This window comes from Zootoca vivipara, chromosome 17, assembly GCF_963506605.1.
Source record: "Zootoca vivipara chromosome 17, rZooViv1.1, whole genome shotgun sequence".
Taxonomy (NCBI): Eukaryota; Metazoa; Chordata; class Lepidosauria; order Squamata; family Lacertidae; genus Zootoca; species Zootoca vivipara.
The window spans coordinates 28,084,210-28,100,521 of NC_083292.1; the positions used below are offsets into that span (position 1 = coordinate 28,084,210).

At 48.5% G+C, this 16,312-nt stretch overlaps 2 protein-coding genes across 4 annotated transcripts; one reads left to right on the plus strand and one right to left on the minus strand.

Moving 5' to 3' along the window:
* Window positions 1-21: 21 nt before the first annotated feature.
* ZFPL1 (zinc finger protein like 1) lies at window positions 22-8,194 on the minus strand. 3 transcript variants are annotated; one of them, XM_035098343.2, is made up of 8 exons: window positions 8,037-8,194; window positions 7,146-7,284; window positions 6,051-6,162; window positions 5,425-5,618; window positions 4,652-4,727; window positions 3,989-4,168; window positions 2,979-3,108; window positions 22-1,852 (listed from the first exon to the last, which is right to left on the minus strand). In XM_035098343.2, exons 2-8 carry the CDS (start codon window positions 7,245-7,247, stop codon window positions 1,666-1,668), a joined length of 981 nt encoding a protein of 326 aa, XP_034954234.1. In that variant the 5' UTR covers window positions 7,248-7,284; window positions 8,037-8,194; the 3' UTR covers window positions 22-1,665. The 3 variants fall into 3 exon arrangements, with proteins under 3 accessions (XP_034954234.1, XP_034954233.1, XP_034954235.1); XM_035098342.2 differs by having other exon boundaries at window positions 7,860-8,190; XM_035098344.2 differs by lacking the exon at window positions 8,037-8,194 and adding an exon at window positions 7,671-7,822.
* A 99-nt stretch (window positions 8,195-8,293) lies between these two features.
* CDCA5 (cell division cycle associated 5) lies at window positions 8,294-13,587 on the plus strand. Its single transcript, XM_035098826.2, has 6 exons — window positions 8,294-8,476; window positions 8,878-9,008; window positions 9,277-9,339; window positions 10,079-10,117; window positions 10,736-11,269; window positions 13,196-13,587. The coding sequence occupies exons 1-6, from the start codon at window positions 8,416-8,418 to the stop codon at window positions 13,274-13,276; spliced, it is 909 nt and encodes a 302-aa protein (XP_034954717.2). The 5' UTR covers window positions 8,294-8,415; the 3' UTR covers window positions 13,277-13,587.
* The last annotated feature ends 2,725 nt before the right edge of the window (window positions 13,588-16,312 follow it).

The following is a 16,312-nucleotide window of genomic DNA, read 5'->3' on the forward strand; positions in this document are numbered from 1 at the left end:
AAGGGAGGGAGAAAATGCAGCTTGAGGTTAACCAAGAGAGTTTAATGGAACACCAACAAACAAACAGGTCTATTGCTTCAGGTGTAATAAAGTCTTGTATTTTCACCAAGAGAGAATTGAGGTGGTCAGTGAGCCACACAGTCACGTTGCTGGGGCAGCACCAGTCAGACACCTCCAAATAACCTTTCCTTGCTGCAAGGGATCATGGGAAGGCTCATGTGCCCCACCCACCCCGTTCCAAGCTGCTATGGATGGGGCCAGCACCTCTCAGTTGAAGAGCAGGGTCTGAGGATCACCCAACTGCTACCAGCCCTGCAGCATGAGATATTTTTTTTGGGGGGTGTAGATGAGTAGAGAGATGGTGCTTGGGATTGTACACAGGCATCACATTTGCCACAATAAACTTAACATGGAACTCGCGATCCCAGCCACTGCACCGTTAAAGCAGGAAAAACAAGCCCCACTTGTGCTGCCAGCTCTCAGTTAGATTTCTGCTATTTCAGCGTTCTGCTGAAGCGGACAATGAGCCATTTATCCATGTCTCCATTACTGCCAGAATATTGTGGTAAGGGGGATTCTGCTCCCTCCTCCCTAGTGCTCTCTCCAGCTGCAAACACCCTGTTGAGAGGTGTTGACAGGGCAAAGATGGGCTGTGCAAGAAGCAGGCACCTGCTCCTTGGGACTACAGCTGGGCTAAGGAAAGCTATCGGGGATGGTGCAGACCCTTGTGCTGAAACAACTACCTTAGGTAAAGTGCTTGGGCCCCCATGCACCAGCCCTGCCAGGACCAAAAGGGAGATCTAAGTAGGGCTTCCCTATGTTCTTGGAATTCAGGTAGCCCACAGCAAAGCACTGAGATGGGTCTGAAGCAGCAGGAGCCTATTACTGAAACCCCCTCCCACCCTAAATTGGACAAAGGGGGGAAACTCCTCCCCCCCATTGGTCCCACTCTTTTACTGACACTGTTACAGGGCATTGGGAGGGAGCGGTGGTGCATGGGGAGTGCTTGGTTTCCATAGTTCCTTTCTAATTGTGAACATCAAAGCTGAGAAAAACAAGAGAGAGTATCTCAGCTGCTAGTAAAAGCTGAGCAAAGAGGATGGGCTTTTCACTTCAGTAAAAGAAAGCCAATGAAACATAGGGGGTTGGTGTGGGTGTGTGAGATGGGGGGAGGGAGAGGGAGAGAGCTCCTCTACTGACTCAGCAGCTGTCATTTCACATCAGTGAATGGAGGAAGACTGGTGGTACTCCATTGAGTAGTAGTCAGAAAAAGCAGATGCAGACCATTGAACTGTTATTCCTCTCTGTAATGTCATGGGAAGATGCCCAGGAAAAGCGAACCTCTCCCATCTGTGACCATCCCGGCATTTGGATGACAGCAGGATGGGGGTGGGGTGCTCTGGGGCCCCCAAAATGCAAAAAGAGAGTTCCCAGCTCCAGGTTGAGTTTGCAGAAGATAGAAGGAAGAGGGCGACTCCTTCACCAGAGTCTCTTTGTCCAAGCTGTCAGGAGTGGCCGTGGTCATCTGTTTCTTCCTGGGAGGGGCTGAGATTGCAACCAAAGAGCTATTCCAGGACTCTCCTCAGTCCAACTTTCTCCAGGAGCAGGCAGGGGAGCCCAGAACAGAGAAGGGAGCCCAGCAGGGAAGAGGCTGCCCCCCCCCACTCACTCCTGCCCAACCCGGATGTGTGGGTTGAACTTGGGGTCCAAGTTGGGGTCGTGGTCGGCAGAGGCCCGTCCCACCTTCATCATGATGATGACAAGGGTGAGGAAACCAATTCCACCAATTAGGAGGAGGATGACGAACCTCTGCATCATGGAGCGGGGCTGCTTCCTAGAGCTGAAGCGGTTCCTGACAGCAAGAGGAAGGAGAGAAAGTGTTAGCAAGAGCTCCTTCCAAGCAGGGAAGAGGCGAAATCCAAACTGGTGCCCTGTAACCTCCTTCTAGGCATTAGCTAAGCTACTGTGAGCACACAGCTGAGGAGGAAAGTATTAGGGACAGAATACAGTGGTGCCTCGCTAGACGAATTTAATTCGTTCCACGGGTCTTTTCTTATAAGGAAAAATTCGTCTAGCGAATCCCATAGGAATGCATTGAATTTTTTTTGCCCATAGGAACGCATTAATTGAATTCCAATGCATTCCTATGGGAAACCACAATTCACTAGACAAATTTTTCGTAAAACGAATTCGTCTAACAAGGCAACCTCCGCTAGAAAAAACTTTTCGTTAAGCAGAAATTTCGTTAAGCAGGGCATTCGTTAAACGAGGCACCACTGTAGTAAGGAACAATGCATTTTCTGAAAGGAGTTCCTTAATAAGTAGGCTAAAGAAATGTGCCTGCTTTCAGCAGCACAATCCAAGGTGGGGGAAAAGCAATTGGAAGGTTGAACATATTTTGATTTAAACATTTTATAAGCTCAAATAAAAAAGACAAGTACCCAGAAGGTAACGGAGGGAAGCTTGGGAAGTTTGGGGCAAGAGACAGACCTTGTGCCTCCCAGCCTGCTAGGTGGATTTTACTTTACTTTCTCCACTTTACAAGGAGGGTGTCAATTCAGAACTGGGATGATGAGAAAGAAAGATTTGGAATCAAGGCTAAACAGAGCTCAGTCTGTGAGGCTCAATTTGGCTTCCTGCACAACATCATAGCCCAAATGATGTGTTTGAAAATGTGAAGGCAGTACTGCCCTAAAGGTAGAGACAGACAGACAAACAAACAAAAGAGTGTGTGTGTGCACCCACATTTGCATACACACCACAGCACAGCTTCCTGCCCCTCCCTAGTGGGACATAGGCTTCCCATCCTTCCTTCAGTACAAGCCCAGACTCCTCCTGTATCTGGTCTCTCTACCATTCTCATGCCAGCCTGTATAGAAGCCCAGCCTGTATAGATTCCACACCAGCCCCATGGGACCAGGAGGCCCCTGTGTCTCTGGCCAGCCCCTCTGAATGACTGCAACTTCTTCCGAACTTACTTGAGCAGCTGGGCAAGCCAGCCAAGCGCTGGCCGCCGGCGGTACTTGTCTTCATCAAAATCCACGTGAGCCTCGGAAGCCCTGCTGCCCCCGCCTTCCCGGGTGTCATACACTTTCCGTGGCGAGGAGGCTGCCAGAAAAGGAGCGGATAATGGCATAGAGAAGATGGGTTGAAAAAGGCCACCTACCCCCACGAAAAAGGACTAACCCGCTTTACAAACCCTGATATGCATGAGGATGGCCCAGGGGGCATCCCAGAAGCTGCCCTGTCCCAGATCAGACTCTCATTGAGCCAAAGTCTGCTGCCTCTGCACACACTGACCAGCAGAACTGACCCTCCAGGCAGGCAGGCAGGCATGGCCTTCCCAACACCTCTTGCTGCTACTGCAGCTCCCTGATCCTCTTTTTAAATGGAGATGCCAGCAGGGATTGAACCTTGGACCTCCCGCGTGCCAGGCATGGGCATGGCTCTCCTCCTCATTGCTTGCCTTGCCCTCCATGCCAGAAAACCGTTTGGCTCCAACTTGCTGCCTGCCTGGGGACTGCAGAACTGAAGAGCAGCACCCTCTGGCTCCTGCCACTGATCAAGGGGCTCTACTGGGGCGAGGTTGCCCTCCTGACTCAACAAAAGAAGATCAACAAAAGAGCAGCAGCAGCAGGGAGACCCCTGAAGAAGGTGGGTGTGTATCCAACTCTGTGTGGTCTGTGCTGTACAAAGTTCTTCCTTTTGTCCATCTTAAATATCTGCCCACCAAGTGGCAGCATCAGTAGGATGGGAGGACTCTCCCTTCCCTGCTTCTCACGACCCAATTTGCCTCATTTGCCAATTTCATTTCATTTGCCAGCTTCACATCTGAGAGGAACGGGCCACAAGCAGCAAGGCAGAAAGCAAAAAGGCATGAGGTCCCATGCTCTTCCTCAGCCCACGTTCCCTCATGGGGGAGATAGTATTGTTCTCCCCCCAGGCACCCTTCCCTGGATGAAAGGCCCCCCCCCACCTGTGTGCCTACCTGCGTTAATGGTGACGGGGTCATTGGACAAAGCATTCATGCTGATGACCGTGTGCTGGTGCTCCTGCACCGCCCCGTTGTTCATGCTTTGCTGTTGTTGGGAGGAGGGGAAGCTTGTGCTGGGACTATAAGAGAAGGCCGAATGGGGGCTCTGCTGCACAGTTTCCTCCGAGTTGAGGACTGGATATGGGGCGAGAAAGAGAGGAGAGGTCATAGAGGCAAGAATGGACGAGAGCAGGCTTGGTTCGTGCGCTTGAGACACTTCTTCACAAGTTTAGGCCAGGGACCCAGGGCCATGCCCCTTCCCTCAAGGAGGAAGGTCTTCAGTGTGAGGCCTTTTCAACAAACACAGAGATTCTGGCTGCTATGAGGATACCCCACACACACTTTCCTGCTTGCAATGCTCATGGGAGAGAGGGGTAGGAAATCTCCCAATGGGAATGGAATTGTGAAATGCTGCCCCCTCCCCAGTTAGTTCCTAAACACAGTTGTCTTCTTGAGTGGGGCACCTTGAATGCTCTGCGCTCACAAAGCCTCCAGAGAAAAGGAGTTTGTTATCATGCCAGGAGACCCAGCCAGAGGGCATGAGAGGGGTGGGACCAGCAGCTGAGAGACAGAATAGCTGTCACAGTGCCTGGCTCTTCCTACTTTGGCAATACTCACCAGTGAAGCTGGACCAATCCGTGTAGTCTGCGGTGTCGTGAGGCTCTGCTTCCTGGACTGTCTCCGTTTCATCAATCTGAGCAGAATGAAAGCAAAAGTCAGATTTAAGGCTAATTAGGAAAATTCACAGCAGGCAGAAGAAACGCGCGGGTGGGTGGGTGCAGAAAGTCCTCTGGCCCTGGAATCTGCGCCTTCAGTCCAGTAGGCCTGGCTGAGGTTCATCTTCCAGCTTGCAGAGGTGCCCTGAAGCTGACCCTTCACTTCCATGGATATGTCTGTCTGTCCACGGATACAAACACCCTGGATTTACCCAAGTGGGAACCGTTTGCACATGCTGAAACACCGAACTGGATCCCTGGTCCAGTCCCCGAGAAGGGAAAGGAAAAAAGGAACTGCCATCTGGGAATCTGCTTGATGAGGAGATTTGATTCCAAATCTTTCCCCCTTTCTCATCATCCCAGTTCTGAATTGACACCCTCCTTGTCAATTGACACCCTCCCTGCAGATTCCCCCTCCCCATCAAGGGTGTTTTGCTGACCGCATATATCACTTTCTTTCCTCCTCACAAGACAACCCCAGAAGCTAAAAACAGCAAGAACTTCTCTACCTGGCAGCAGGCTAGGCAAATCATTCATAGCTATGCTCTATTAGCCTCAGTGACAGATACTGGACCAGGTGGGCCACTGGCCTGATCCAACCCATCTTTTCTTATGCCTCCAATCAGCCCTCCTTAGAATAAAGCAAAAACCAAAAATGCTGCAATTGCCTCTTACCAGCGGGAGCCCAAGGCCAGCCCGAGCCCAGTTCACCATTGACAGCTTCTCTCGCAGTACTGATGCTACTGGACTGACAAGGTTGGCTGGTGGAAAGACGGGACCCTGGCAGTTGGGACACTGGTAGCCAGCTGGGGCAGTATTCTTCGGCAGCTGGTTGGCCATCTCGTTGAGGCAGGACCAGTGAAAGAGATCTGCAGGAACGGAGGTGGGGGATCTGTTAGGGCGAACCTTCGCATGGGGACAGGGGGACAGATAGGGCAGATCCACACCATAGAGCTAAAGCATATCCAAAGCACATGACTTCCCACAAAGAATACTGGGAACTGTAGTTTCCCCCTCCCAGTAGCCTTAACCAACTACAGGTTTCTGGCAGACTCAGAGTAGGGGGCATCTCCCACAAACACCCCACCCTCTTTCCACAATCACCATTTTCCTGCCTCTCTTATTTGTATGAAGCCAACTTTAAAGTTGCTGCAGTGGCATTTCAAGGTCCAGGGAAGGGGGGCATTTTCTGGACCTCAGGAGGACGATTTGCTAAGTTTAGCACAGTTACTGCTTGCAGAGCCTAGACCTAGCTTCGTGGATGTATGTCACACCTGAGAGCATAGAGAACTTTTACTGACCATAGCAAACCAGCCGGACTGTCTCTTTAGTGGAGAGAAGTGTATTGCACAGCCGACAGTTGGGATTGTAATCGCTGTCCTGAAGCCATTGCAGGTATGACTGGACAATGCACTAGTAGAAGAAAAAGAGAGGCAGATGCTTGGGCAAGAGGGAATTAGGCTCAGGGTAAGTGTGGTTGCACCAGAGTTTTAGGATATTGGTAACAAAGATAATGATAACAATAACAAAGTTTTCTAAAGATGCTCAGGTCCAGTAAAATCCCCAAAGGAAACCACAGCCTACTTTTGTGTGTCTGAGAGGTCTGAACTTGGTACAGAGTAGGTGTTACTAAGAGGGTGCTTAGGAAATGGTGGAACTGAAGGAAGGAGACAGTCACATAACTGAATCAGAACCAACCTTATTTCTTTATTATGTACAAGTAAATCACATATTATGGTGATATCATTTGCACAACTGCAGCTTTACACAATTGCCAAAAAGTTGAAAAAATAAAAGGGGGCAGGAGAGCTGGGGGGGGAACCTTGGAGATCATACAGAGTGGCTCTTTCGGGCCTAGCAGCTGTTGATACAGAGGTGGTTCTAGGTTCTTCCCTCTAAGAGTCTAAACACTTTCCAAGCTCCAGTAAAAAAAAAAAGCCAAGGCTGATGATAAGGACAACAAAAAGCCACCCTTCTGCATCAAATGTTTGAACAGCATAGAAATCAATGCCCAGGAGGCACTTCATCACACTTCTGCTCAGCAGAACTAGTCCTCAGCTAGGCTGAAAAGGTAGCATAGAGCAACAATTGAGGGATGGGGGAGATGGTGCCATGCCCCTCGAGCTACAAACAACTCCCACCATCCCCGTGTGCCCCTGGTGGGAGTTATAGCCCAAAATCTTGAATGATGCAGGTTCCTCTCACACACCCTATCACAAAGGCAAATACTTTTCAATGTTCTGCTTTCGTGTTTCTAACAAGAGCAGGAAAAGGGAGAAAGGCGAGAACCTAAAATCCCCATCTCCCCCTTTTCCAGGGTTACATTGCCTCCTGGCAAAAGGTAACTCTCTAGCCCAGTCTCAACCCTCCGCCCTTAATCCAGTGGCCCCATTTACCTTGGCATGATTAGCAACAATGCAGTTCTCACAGACATTCACCCGGTGCTCAAAACAGAACAGATTGGTGACTTTCCTCTTGGGGCACTTACAAAGCCCCATGATGGCAAATGCAGTGCCAACTCAGGACCAAAGGAAGCTAGGCAAGGAAAGAAAGAAAGAAAGAAAGAGGGATTACTCCCTTGCCTGGATGAAGGCTTTCCAACCCAACCTTGGTACCAGATTAGCAAAACACAACCTCCACCCCAAGTCTTCATCCTTAGCTCCAATTCCTGCACTTCCTCACTAGCAGAGTCCAGAATCTACACTGCCACCATCTGAATGCTCCCACAACATTTGCACTGTCTCCTCTACCTCCCACCCCCAAACACAGCAGGTAACACTGAGGAGCATGGCGCTGCAAAAGCAGAGAAAGCTAGTCCTGTTGATTTCCCTGATCTTTCAGGCAACTGTAACTGCTCTATGGAGGAGCTATACCAGAATCAGCCCACGGAGACTGCAATACTCTGCCCACACAAATATTACCTAAGTTAGTCCCAGACGCACTGGAGACATCTCCACGAAAGCTCCCTCAAGATTGGGATGTTAAAAAATCACAGACACTTTTCTCTCCCCCCCACCAACATGACAATCGTCATCTTTTCCAGCCAAGCATCCCAGCAGTTGCAACAGACATTTGTTCCCGCCGCCCCGCCCGGATCCAGCGACGCTCACCCCGCGAAGAACCCAGGAGCAGTGATCGTCCCACTGTCGCTCCTCTTTCTGAAGGGGATCGGGGCGCTCTGCTCTGCAGACCCGCCCTGCCAAGAACCAAGGAGTCCTGCCCTCCACCAGGAAAGGAACCCAAGCGTCCGAGTGACGCGATCCCTAGGCGCCCTAGCCCTTATTTACCGGCCCCGCCACGCGAGGGTCCGCCGATACCCACGGATTCCCCTCACAGATTCCGGGGAAGGGGCGTGGCCATGGCGGAAAGGGAGGAGGAGGGGAAGGGAGGGGGGCGACGATGCCTTCGCCTGTTGGTCCAGCTGCCACGTCTCTTCCGGGGAGGGCGCGCTCTGATGGCATCATTCCCGGAGTCACGCGAGCGGCGCTAACCTCGCGAGAGAGCGGGGGGCACGCGAGGGCCTCTCCCAAGATGGCGCTGGCGGCGACTCGCTTCCCTTGCCACTTACCTGGCCGCGCCTCTTCCCTTACGCTACTTCCGCCGAAGCGGTGGCGGGCGAATTCAACGGCGAAGAGGATCTTGAAGCGAAGCTGTCCTCAGGCCGCAATGGCGGGAGGAGGTCGCGCAAGGCCCAGGAGGGTTCGCTCCGCTGGGGAGGCCCGGGCAGGTGAGCGGGGAGGGGTGACGTTTCCAGAGGACCGTTATAAGCAGGGGGGCGGTGGGGGGCAAAGAGAGGAAGAGGCGCCCATTTGGCGGAGGGCCGTTTTGTTGGGGGTGGCAGCCGGTCAGGCCGTTTCCGTCCCCTCGGCTGTGAGGTCCCATTGGCTGGCGGCCTCGCTGCGCACGAAGGGGCGCCGCTTGGGATCCGCTCGAGCGGCTGCCCCTAGGACGTGCGTCTGTCTTGCCCGAGCCCAGCCTGCCTGGGGTGGCCGCTGTTGGTGCGGCGGCGGGAACGATGCCGAGCAACATCCAAAGCGGCCGCCCAGGGGGAATCGCAGGAGATCTTGGCGGATTCCCCTGGGGTTCGCTCCCGCTGAGCGCCCCTCTCTTTCGCTCCCTTTCTCGCAGGTGCTGTTGATGCTGATGCTGCTTCTCCCTCGCGGCGGCGCCGGTCGGAGAGGATCGCGTCGCCCTCGGCTCAGCCCGTGTCGCAGGGGAAGCCGAGCCCGGTGGCGAGCAAAGTGCCAGGCGGCAATCTGGTGGGTGGAAACGTTTCTCCTGTTTTCCTGCCCAGGATGCGAGTGGGGCAGGAAACGTCACAGCCGTGTGCGTTTTCCCTGGGTGTGCTCCTCCTGCTTGAACTTTGACTGCTGCGACCAGTATGCTTTTTTGACAGCTGATGTGCCTAGGGAATTGTTAGCAAAAGGCTGATGTTGGGGTTCTTTTGGAAAGAAGGAACATAACCCTTTAGGTTCCCCAAAGTTCCCTTTCAACACTCACTTGAATTGTTACTTGTCTTCTCCACAGACATCTGGACCATTTCCAATGCGGCCGGTCACTGTGAAAAAGATCATGCCACGAAATCGGCAGGTACGTGGAATTATAGAGGCCTGGTGCCATTTTCCGCTAGTGCAGAGAGAGCCATCCATGGATTTTTCTCTCTCTATCTCCCCCTGGGCTGTAGCCTCTTTGCACCCAGGACCCAGTTTAGAGCCCAAACAGCAACATAGTACCCCCTTCAGATTAATTTGATGTACTTACATGCCAATTTTGTGCCACTCTTTAGGATGACCAGATAGTTAAATCAAGTTTCCTGTTTTGAAATTCACAAATTTCCTTAGTAGTTAACTGGTTGCTCTAAGAATTGGACTATAACTCAAAACCTTTTGAAGAATTGTACTGAAAGAAGAAATGTTGGAGTTTCTGATCGAGGTTGGAAAAGCTGCTATCACCAAAAAAATCTCCCTGCTGCTCACCACTTCTTCTTTTAATCTATACTTTGCTCTTAAAGAACAAGTAAATCCAAATGCTGGCAAAATTATAATGCTATAGTGCATCTATCTTAACTTGAAGATCAGGAGGGGTCATGCAGACCCTGGATCAGACCTTGAGTGCAGTGTTGGTCTGGGCCAGTTAACTGAATCTGAATCCTGGCAAGAAAGATGCCCTGTGGAAGAATGGTTCCATGTCTAAGAAATAATTCTGTTACCTGTTCTGGATGGGATTGCACTCCCTCTGAAGCAGGGAGGCAACCACCTCAGACAGCATGATCCACAGGAGCAGCAGAATGCATTTTCATTTGGGTTTTCTTTTCCTTTTTCCAAACCAGATAAAAGAAACAGCCTTAATTCCCCGTCGGAGTCCAAGGGTAAGTCTCAAGCGCCAGGTTCTGTGGTTAACAGAAAAGCCACGCCTTTCCATCAGGGCTGTAAACCAGGCATCCCCAAACTGCGGCCCTCCAGATGTTTTGGCCTACAACTCCCATGATCCCTAGCTAACAGGACCGGTGGTCAGGGGTGATGGGAATTGTAGTCCAAAACATCTGGAGGGCTGAAGTTTGGGGATGCTTGCTGTAAACTTTAACTTGCCAATGTTGGAGCAGGGATGCTGTGAGTGACGGACACACTTGTTTCTATTATAATTATTATTTTAAGCCTTTTTGATTCTGGTGTGTCGCTCCACAAGGAAATGAAGAAAGAGCTATTTAAAGATGATGATCCCAACCCGCAATGTGATGGGTTGTTAATTTACAAATGAATATGGATATATTTGATACCTGAAAGGAGCATAACATTGTTACTTTGGCTATATACAAATAGGCTTAACTTAATTTGTTCCAAGGCAGGTCGTTAATCAGCTGAAATTAGTGAATCATCTGGCATTCTTGCTGGAGTACTCTTTTCAGCATTATTCAGCATAGTGTGCTAAGTCTGTCACCTGCAGAAGCCTCTCCTATTGAAGGTTAAGCTTGCATCTTCTCTTACAGAATTCATTAAAAGAAGACAAGGAAAACATTCCTCTGAGAGCCACAGAGGTTGAAAACATTCCTCTGAGAGCCACAGAGGTTGAAAGTAATGCCAAGGTGGAACTGAAGCCTTCTCCCCTGCACAGCTCTTTGCATCCTGAGGCCGGGGCCTTACCAGTAGGGACCGACCTCCTGCCCCTGGTCAGTGCTGATGACGAGCAAGAACTGGCCAGGGCAAAAAGAGTGCGCCGGTCTTACAGCCGCCTGGAGAACCCCTTAAGCCACAGTTTCCTGGGGAGGCGACAAGAGTCTCCCAGCTCCGGCCTGTCGGACACTTCCACACCTGCCCATGGCCCAGTCAAGCGGCAGACTCTTTTTGGCTTTGATAAGCTTCTGGTTCCAGGTGAGCTCGCCAGCATCTCTCCTGTGAACACAGCTGCTCCCCAGATGTCAGCAGTGGCAAAACCTGGAGTCATCAATGAGAGAGACACAGAAATCCCAGGTATTTCGTTTTTCAAGGAAAAACGAAGGAAGAAGAAGATGCCACAATTTGATGTAAGTATAACATTTCAGATGGAGCATGGGAAGCAGGAAAGGGGGACAGTAAAGTCTGCACCAACTGGGCTCCTGGGGCTCCCCTGTTGAAAAGAAGAGAGTCTCCTAACATCGCTGCAATGTCAAGTGATTGACATGTGGGGGTCCCCACCCCTCTGTCAAATTGGGCTTCCCAGGGATTGGAGAGATAAAGATCTGACCCTGTGGCTGAAAAATATTTCCCCATACCTGTGATAGGTGTAACATGGTCTTCTTGTAAGGATCTCAACTAGATAATGCACAGGAAGCCTTACCGAGCACTTTAAAGTGCTACTGGTATACCTAGTTATTTGCTATTGAAGTTGCACCATGGAGGGCTGGAAATGGCCACGTCCTGGTAATCCTGGAAGCAATGTTAGAAACTCAGATATATAAGCTAATCACTAAATGGCACCTTAAATCTAGGTTATAGTCACTACAATGGAATGTCTAGGCATCTCTCCCCCGCCTGGTGCTTTTTGTTATTATTTTTGATTTCTATACTGCTTTATATTTTAAAGAAAAAAATCTCAAAGCAGTTTACAACACACTAAAACATCAAATGAAACGAGAATAAAAATTCAAGCTTCAAGGAAAATATTTCAAATCCTTCTCTGAGTGACATTTTACTTTCCCCATATTTATTTACTGACTTAATTTATATAGCTGCCCCAAAGCAGAGGTACTGTAGGAAGCCAGGGTAGTGTAGGGGTTAGAGTGTAGACTAGGACGTGGGAGATCAGGGTTCAAATCCCCACTCAGACATGAAGTTCACTAGGTGACCTTGGACCAGTCATAGCTTCTTAATCTACGTCACAGGGTCATTGTAGGAATTAACTAGGGGTGGGTGAACCATGTACTCCTTTGGGGGGGGGGAGTGTAAATGCAATAAATAAGCTCTTCTGCTTACCCGCTTTAGAAATAAACACAAACTGAATGTAAAACCGTGAAATTCCCTGAAATGAGAAGTAATCGACTATAATAGGGGTTTACTGAAAATAATTGCCACTTACACAAATAACTAATGAATATCAAAAACTTCTAGAACAAAACTAAACAATATAGAAATAACTTAAGAAACAATCAAAAACCTTAACAGGATGCCAGCTACAAAACCTCGTTTCACTGTGATTAACAGTTTCCTCAGAAGGAAATAGAAAGATACTAAACGGCCAAAATTCAAAGATAAAGGGTAAGAAAACTCAAAGAAAAACTTATGATTATTTTAATTGGACTTAAAGGAAGCCAATAACATTCCAGTAATAAGGGGTTAGACACCCAAACGTAAAAACTCTAATTCTGCATCTTCAAAAAGGTTTGGAAACCTAAAGTGCAGAAAACAAGGGGGAATTTAAATCAAGCTTTTATTAGCTTTTTAAAAAATTCAAAAACTGGGCTGTAAAAGCTCTCGTGATCTAGTTGTTACTGATGTTTGGCAAAGTCTGCTTCTTAAGTTATTTCTATATCGTTTAGTTTTGTTCTAGAAGTTTTTGATATTCCTTAGTTGTTTAAGTGGCAATTATTTTCAGTAAACCCCTATTATAGTCGATTACTTCTCGTTTCAGGGAATTTCACAGTTTTACATTTAGTTTGTGTTTATTTGTATTCCCGTGACTGTCTTTCTTGCTACCCGCCTTAGAAAGCTGGAGACCCATCCTGATGGAGATGTCAGTCGCCAACCTGGCATCCTGAGGTTTCTCCATAGTTGCAACTGGACACATGCCAGTCACAAAACACCTGGGGAATTTCAAATATTGCCTGGAAGGCATGTGTGTGGGGACAGGAAATGGTTGGCCATATTTGCTAAGGCCTTGAAAGCGGCTTCTACTGAGCAGCATTGCCCAGTGGTTAGCACCCTGCTTAGTGGAGCCACCCTTTTAGCTGAAGCCTCTCTTTGTGCCTTTTCAGGTATCACAGCTGGATGAATGGGCAGCCCAGATGAACGCAGAGTTTGAAGAAGCTGAGAGATTCGACCTCCTTGTGGAATAAAGGCTCCTCTTTCACTGGAGCTCTGCCTGTCTGCTCCTTGAGTGCTTTGTTCGCAGATTTGGGGCTTGTCCTGTGGAACTCTTCTGATTCTCCAAACCCAGAAAGCAGTACGTCTCTTTGCTGCCAGGTGGACTTGATGGCAAATTGCAAACTGGGTAATGATGTTGTACAGGTCCAGCTGCTGGGTGATGACTTTCTCTTGAGTTTTGACAGTGGCAGAGGCAAGGATGACAGCTTCCGGCTGCATCCCATGTAATATTTGCTAAATAGCTTGTCTTGTGCCTTTGAAACATCACATCTGCGTGATCTGACTGTGTTCATTCTGTTTTCATTCTGTATTTTTAAAATGCTGTTTATCCTTTTCTTCATGGGTTGGCAGGTAAATAATAATTACTTGGACTATTCAAAATGTGCTAAGGTATCATTGCACCACTAGAACATTGCTGTATTTTTAAATTCAGTGGGTTTTTCTAAAATATATATATATTCTGTGTTTTCTAGACTCTAGATATTTGTAATTCCTACTCTGGAGCATAGAATGAAATACCAGCTCTTCTTGACTTTTAGGGGCTATACATTTTATTACTCTTTTTTTTTTGCAGTGTACACCTGCTCCTTTGGTTGGTTCGGAGAGTTCATGGTGATGCAGTGTGTTGTATAAGCTAGCAGAAATGTCAAAAAACAGAAATTACTGGGAGGGTTGGGCAGTGAGAGAAGTGTGCCACGTTTGGGTTCAAAACATTTTATAGCAATAATACGGTATGTTTAATTAAAAAAAAAATACTTCCATGTTCATCCTTTCCTGGGTTTCTTCTGTACAGTAGCTCTGCTGGCTGGCCTTGTCCAGAGTGTTTATATTGATGTGTCCATAATAAATGACTTAAATCATGATAAATGCATGCCTCGCCAACTACTGTTGCAAGAGTCCATGCAAGGCAAGTTTCCTTATTGTGCCACATCTGCTGGCAGGATCCAAAGAATCAAGCTGCTAGTTCCACACAGCAGAGAAGAGCCTTTGGGCTTGTTAGAATACTAGAGTAATAACAGCAGCGGAACCTATAAGCAGCACAGTCGCTGGCTAAGACCTCATCTTGGCTAAGAGCTTCCTCGGAGGGTGAAGAAAGTCATTCTCTCTCTTGGTCTCCACAAGATTGATAGCCCTTGCCTGCTTTTAGAAAGCAGAGAAAACATGGAATGGAACCAGAGAGTTAAACTTCCCTGGAAATCTCAGTTTTCAATGAAAAGACTTTTTTCTTTTGGCAACAAAAACACTACGTGGGGCCAATTCCTGCTGCGGTATCGGAAGTTGGAGAGGTGGCTGAATGCATTTCCAGTGTGGCTAATAGCAGGTTCAGCAAAGCCCAGATGCTCTACGACTGAACCATGGTCCTTCCACAGGAGGGGGAGTGAGTAGGATTAGGCTTGACTTTTGAAAACACCTGCCTACCAGCAGCTCAGCAGCTGGACACTACAACCATCCTGGATGCCAGTTCTGCCCTGTTTCTGTTATTGCATTGTTCTGTCTTACGATCAAAGGAGAATCTTACTTGGCTGCCGTTCCATTCATGTATTGGAGAGCAAAGCAACTGCAACTTGCCAGCTGGTGATGTGAGAAAGTGTGTGTGTCTTTGGGCTACGTAGAATTTAACTTGACCTCTTAGGCTAGTTGCCCACACGTTTGAGTAAAAGGGGACCTGGTATATCTTAACAGCTTGAAAGGGGAGACCCAAAGCTTCTCAGCTGCTTGCTCTAAATCAGTTTTTAGTGGCCATTATCGAATGCTGCCTGTAAGTGTTCTTAAAGTGGATTTGTAAGAAGGAAGCACTTTGTTTCAGCACCAACAGGCGTAGGGAAACTCTGGCCCTCCAGATGTTGGACTCTGGTTTTTATTGGCTCTGGTCAGTGTGACCAGTGGTCAGGAATTATGGGAATTGTATTCCAGCAAGCTTTGCGGACGGGAGGGTGGGTACCAGTTTCACACCATTGCTCTATAAAACTCATAATAGAATTGTAGTGTTGGAAGGGATCCTAAAATCCACACACACCCTGCAATGCAGGATTGAACCTGCAACCTTGGCATTATCAGCATCACGCTCTAACCAACTGATCTATCTAAAGAGTCTTAATCAATTGCTTTAATCAGCATATAAGTAGTCCCCACCCCCCAAAAAAGTAAAGCATACCCAGCATCTCCTGGTCAGGCTGGAGAAGCTCCCTATCTGAGATACGGAGAGCAGCTACCTATAAATGCTTCCCCTGTTGTCCCACCAAAAGATACAGAAGATCCTGGCATCCGCATAGGGTGGGCTTAGCTGTTGACTAAGTTGTGAGAAGCATTTTTGTGAAATGTCTAAAATTGCCAAATAGGACCTGAGAGAGAGGTTGGATTTGTCATACTAATCGATAAATCCTGCAAACGGTGCTGTTTCAATGGATGGAGCAGTTAGGGGAAGGGGAGAGCTTTGGCGATTGGGTGCTGCTGTACAGATTGCAGTAATTTCTCCTTGGCTTTAACCTGTTCTGCATCTTTGCTACCCATTGAGTTCCTGCCAGTCACAGAGGAGCAACCACATAGCAAGGCCACGTGTGACCTTGCCAATGTCACTGCTTGAGGGCAGAGAAGCCGCACTATTGATCTTTGCTTATTTCTGGTGACAAGGGGGGGGGGAGCTCCTGCTTGGCTTAAAGCAGGGGGGGGGGGCAGGAGCAATGGATTGCAGGAGGAAGTCTTAACCCTCAGAGAAGATCTGAAGGTCATGCTGATGGCAAATGTCTCAACCAAGGCTGCAGAAAGTTTGCTCTGTAAATGTCTAACAATGATACATAAATACGGCATCAAATAACTGCAACATTTAATTACGGGATTGTACTCCCTCCTCACATGCCACGATGCATCGATATTGTATTAATACAGTAGGAAAAGCGCTCTCGGCTATACACATATTTATGTACTGGTACTTGGGTGCTTCATTGGTTTGGCTGAGCCTAGATCAGGCATTCCCAACCTCCAGATGTTTTGGACTACAATTCCCATCA

What these genes read in the sequence shown, in the direction of transcription:
- ZFPL1 (XM_035098343.2), bottom strand. Translation starts at nt 7,247, where the DNA reads ATGGGGCTTTGTAAGTGCCCCAAGAGGAAAGTCACCAATCTGTTCTGT. An exon ending in AGTCCGGCTGGTTTGCTATG is followed by an intron (nt 5,619 to 6,050) that starts GTCAGTAAAAGT and finishes CCGTTCCTGCAG; the next exon opens with ATCTCTTTCACTGGTCCTGC. An exon ending in CCCCGTCACCATTAACGCAG is followed by an intron (nt 3,109 to 3,988) that starts GTAGGCACACAG and finishes CTTTTCTGGCAG; the next exon opens with CCTCCTCGCCACGGAAAGTG.
- CDCA5 (XM_035098826.2), top strand. Translation starts at nt 8,416, where the DNA reads ATGGCGGGAGGAGGTCGCGCAAGGCCCAGGAGGGTTCGCTCCGCTGGG. An exon ending in AAGTGCCAGGCGGCAATCTG is followed by an intron (nt 9,009 to 9,276) that starts GTGGGTGGAAAC and finishes TCTTCTCCACAG; the next exon opens with ACATCTGGACCATTTCCAAT. An exon ending in AGAAGATGCCACAATTTGAT is followed by an intron (nt 11,270 to 13,195) that starts GTAAGTATAACA and finishes GTGCCTTTTCAG; the next exon opens with GTATCACAGCTGGATGAATG.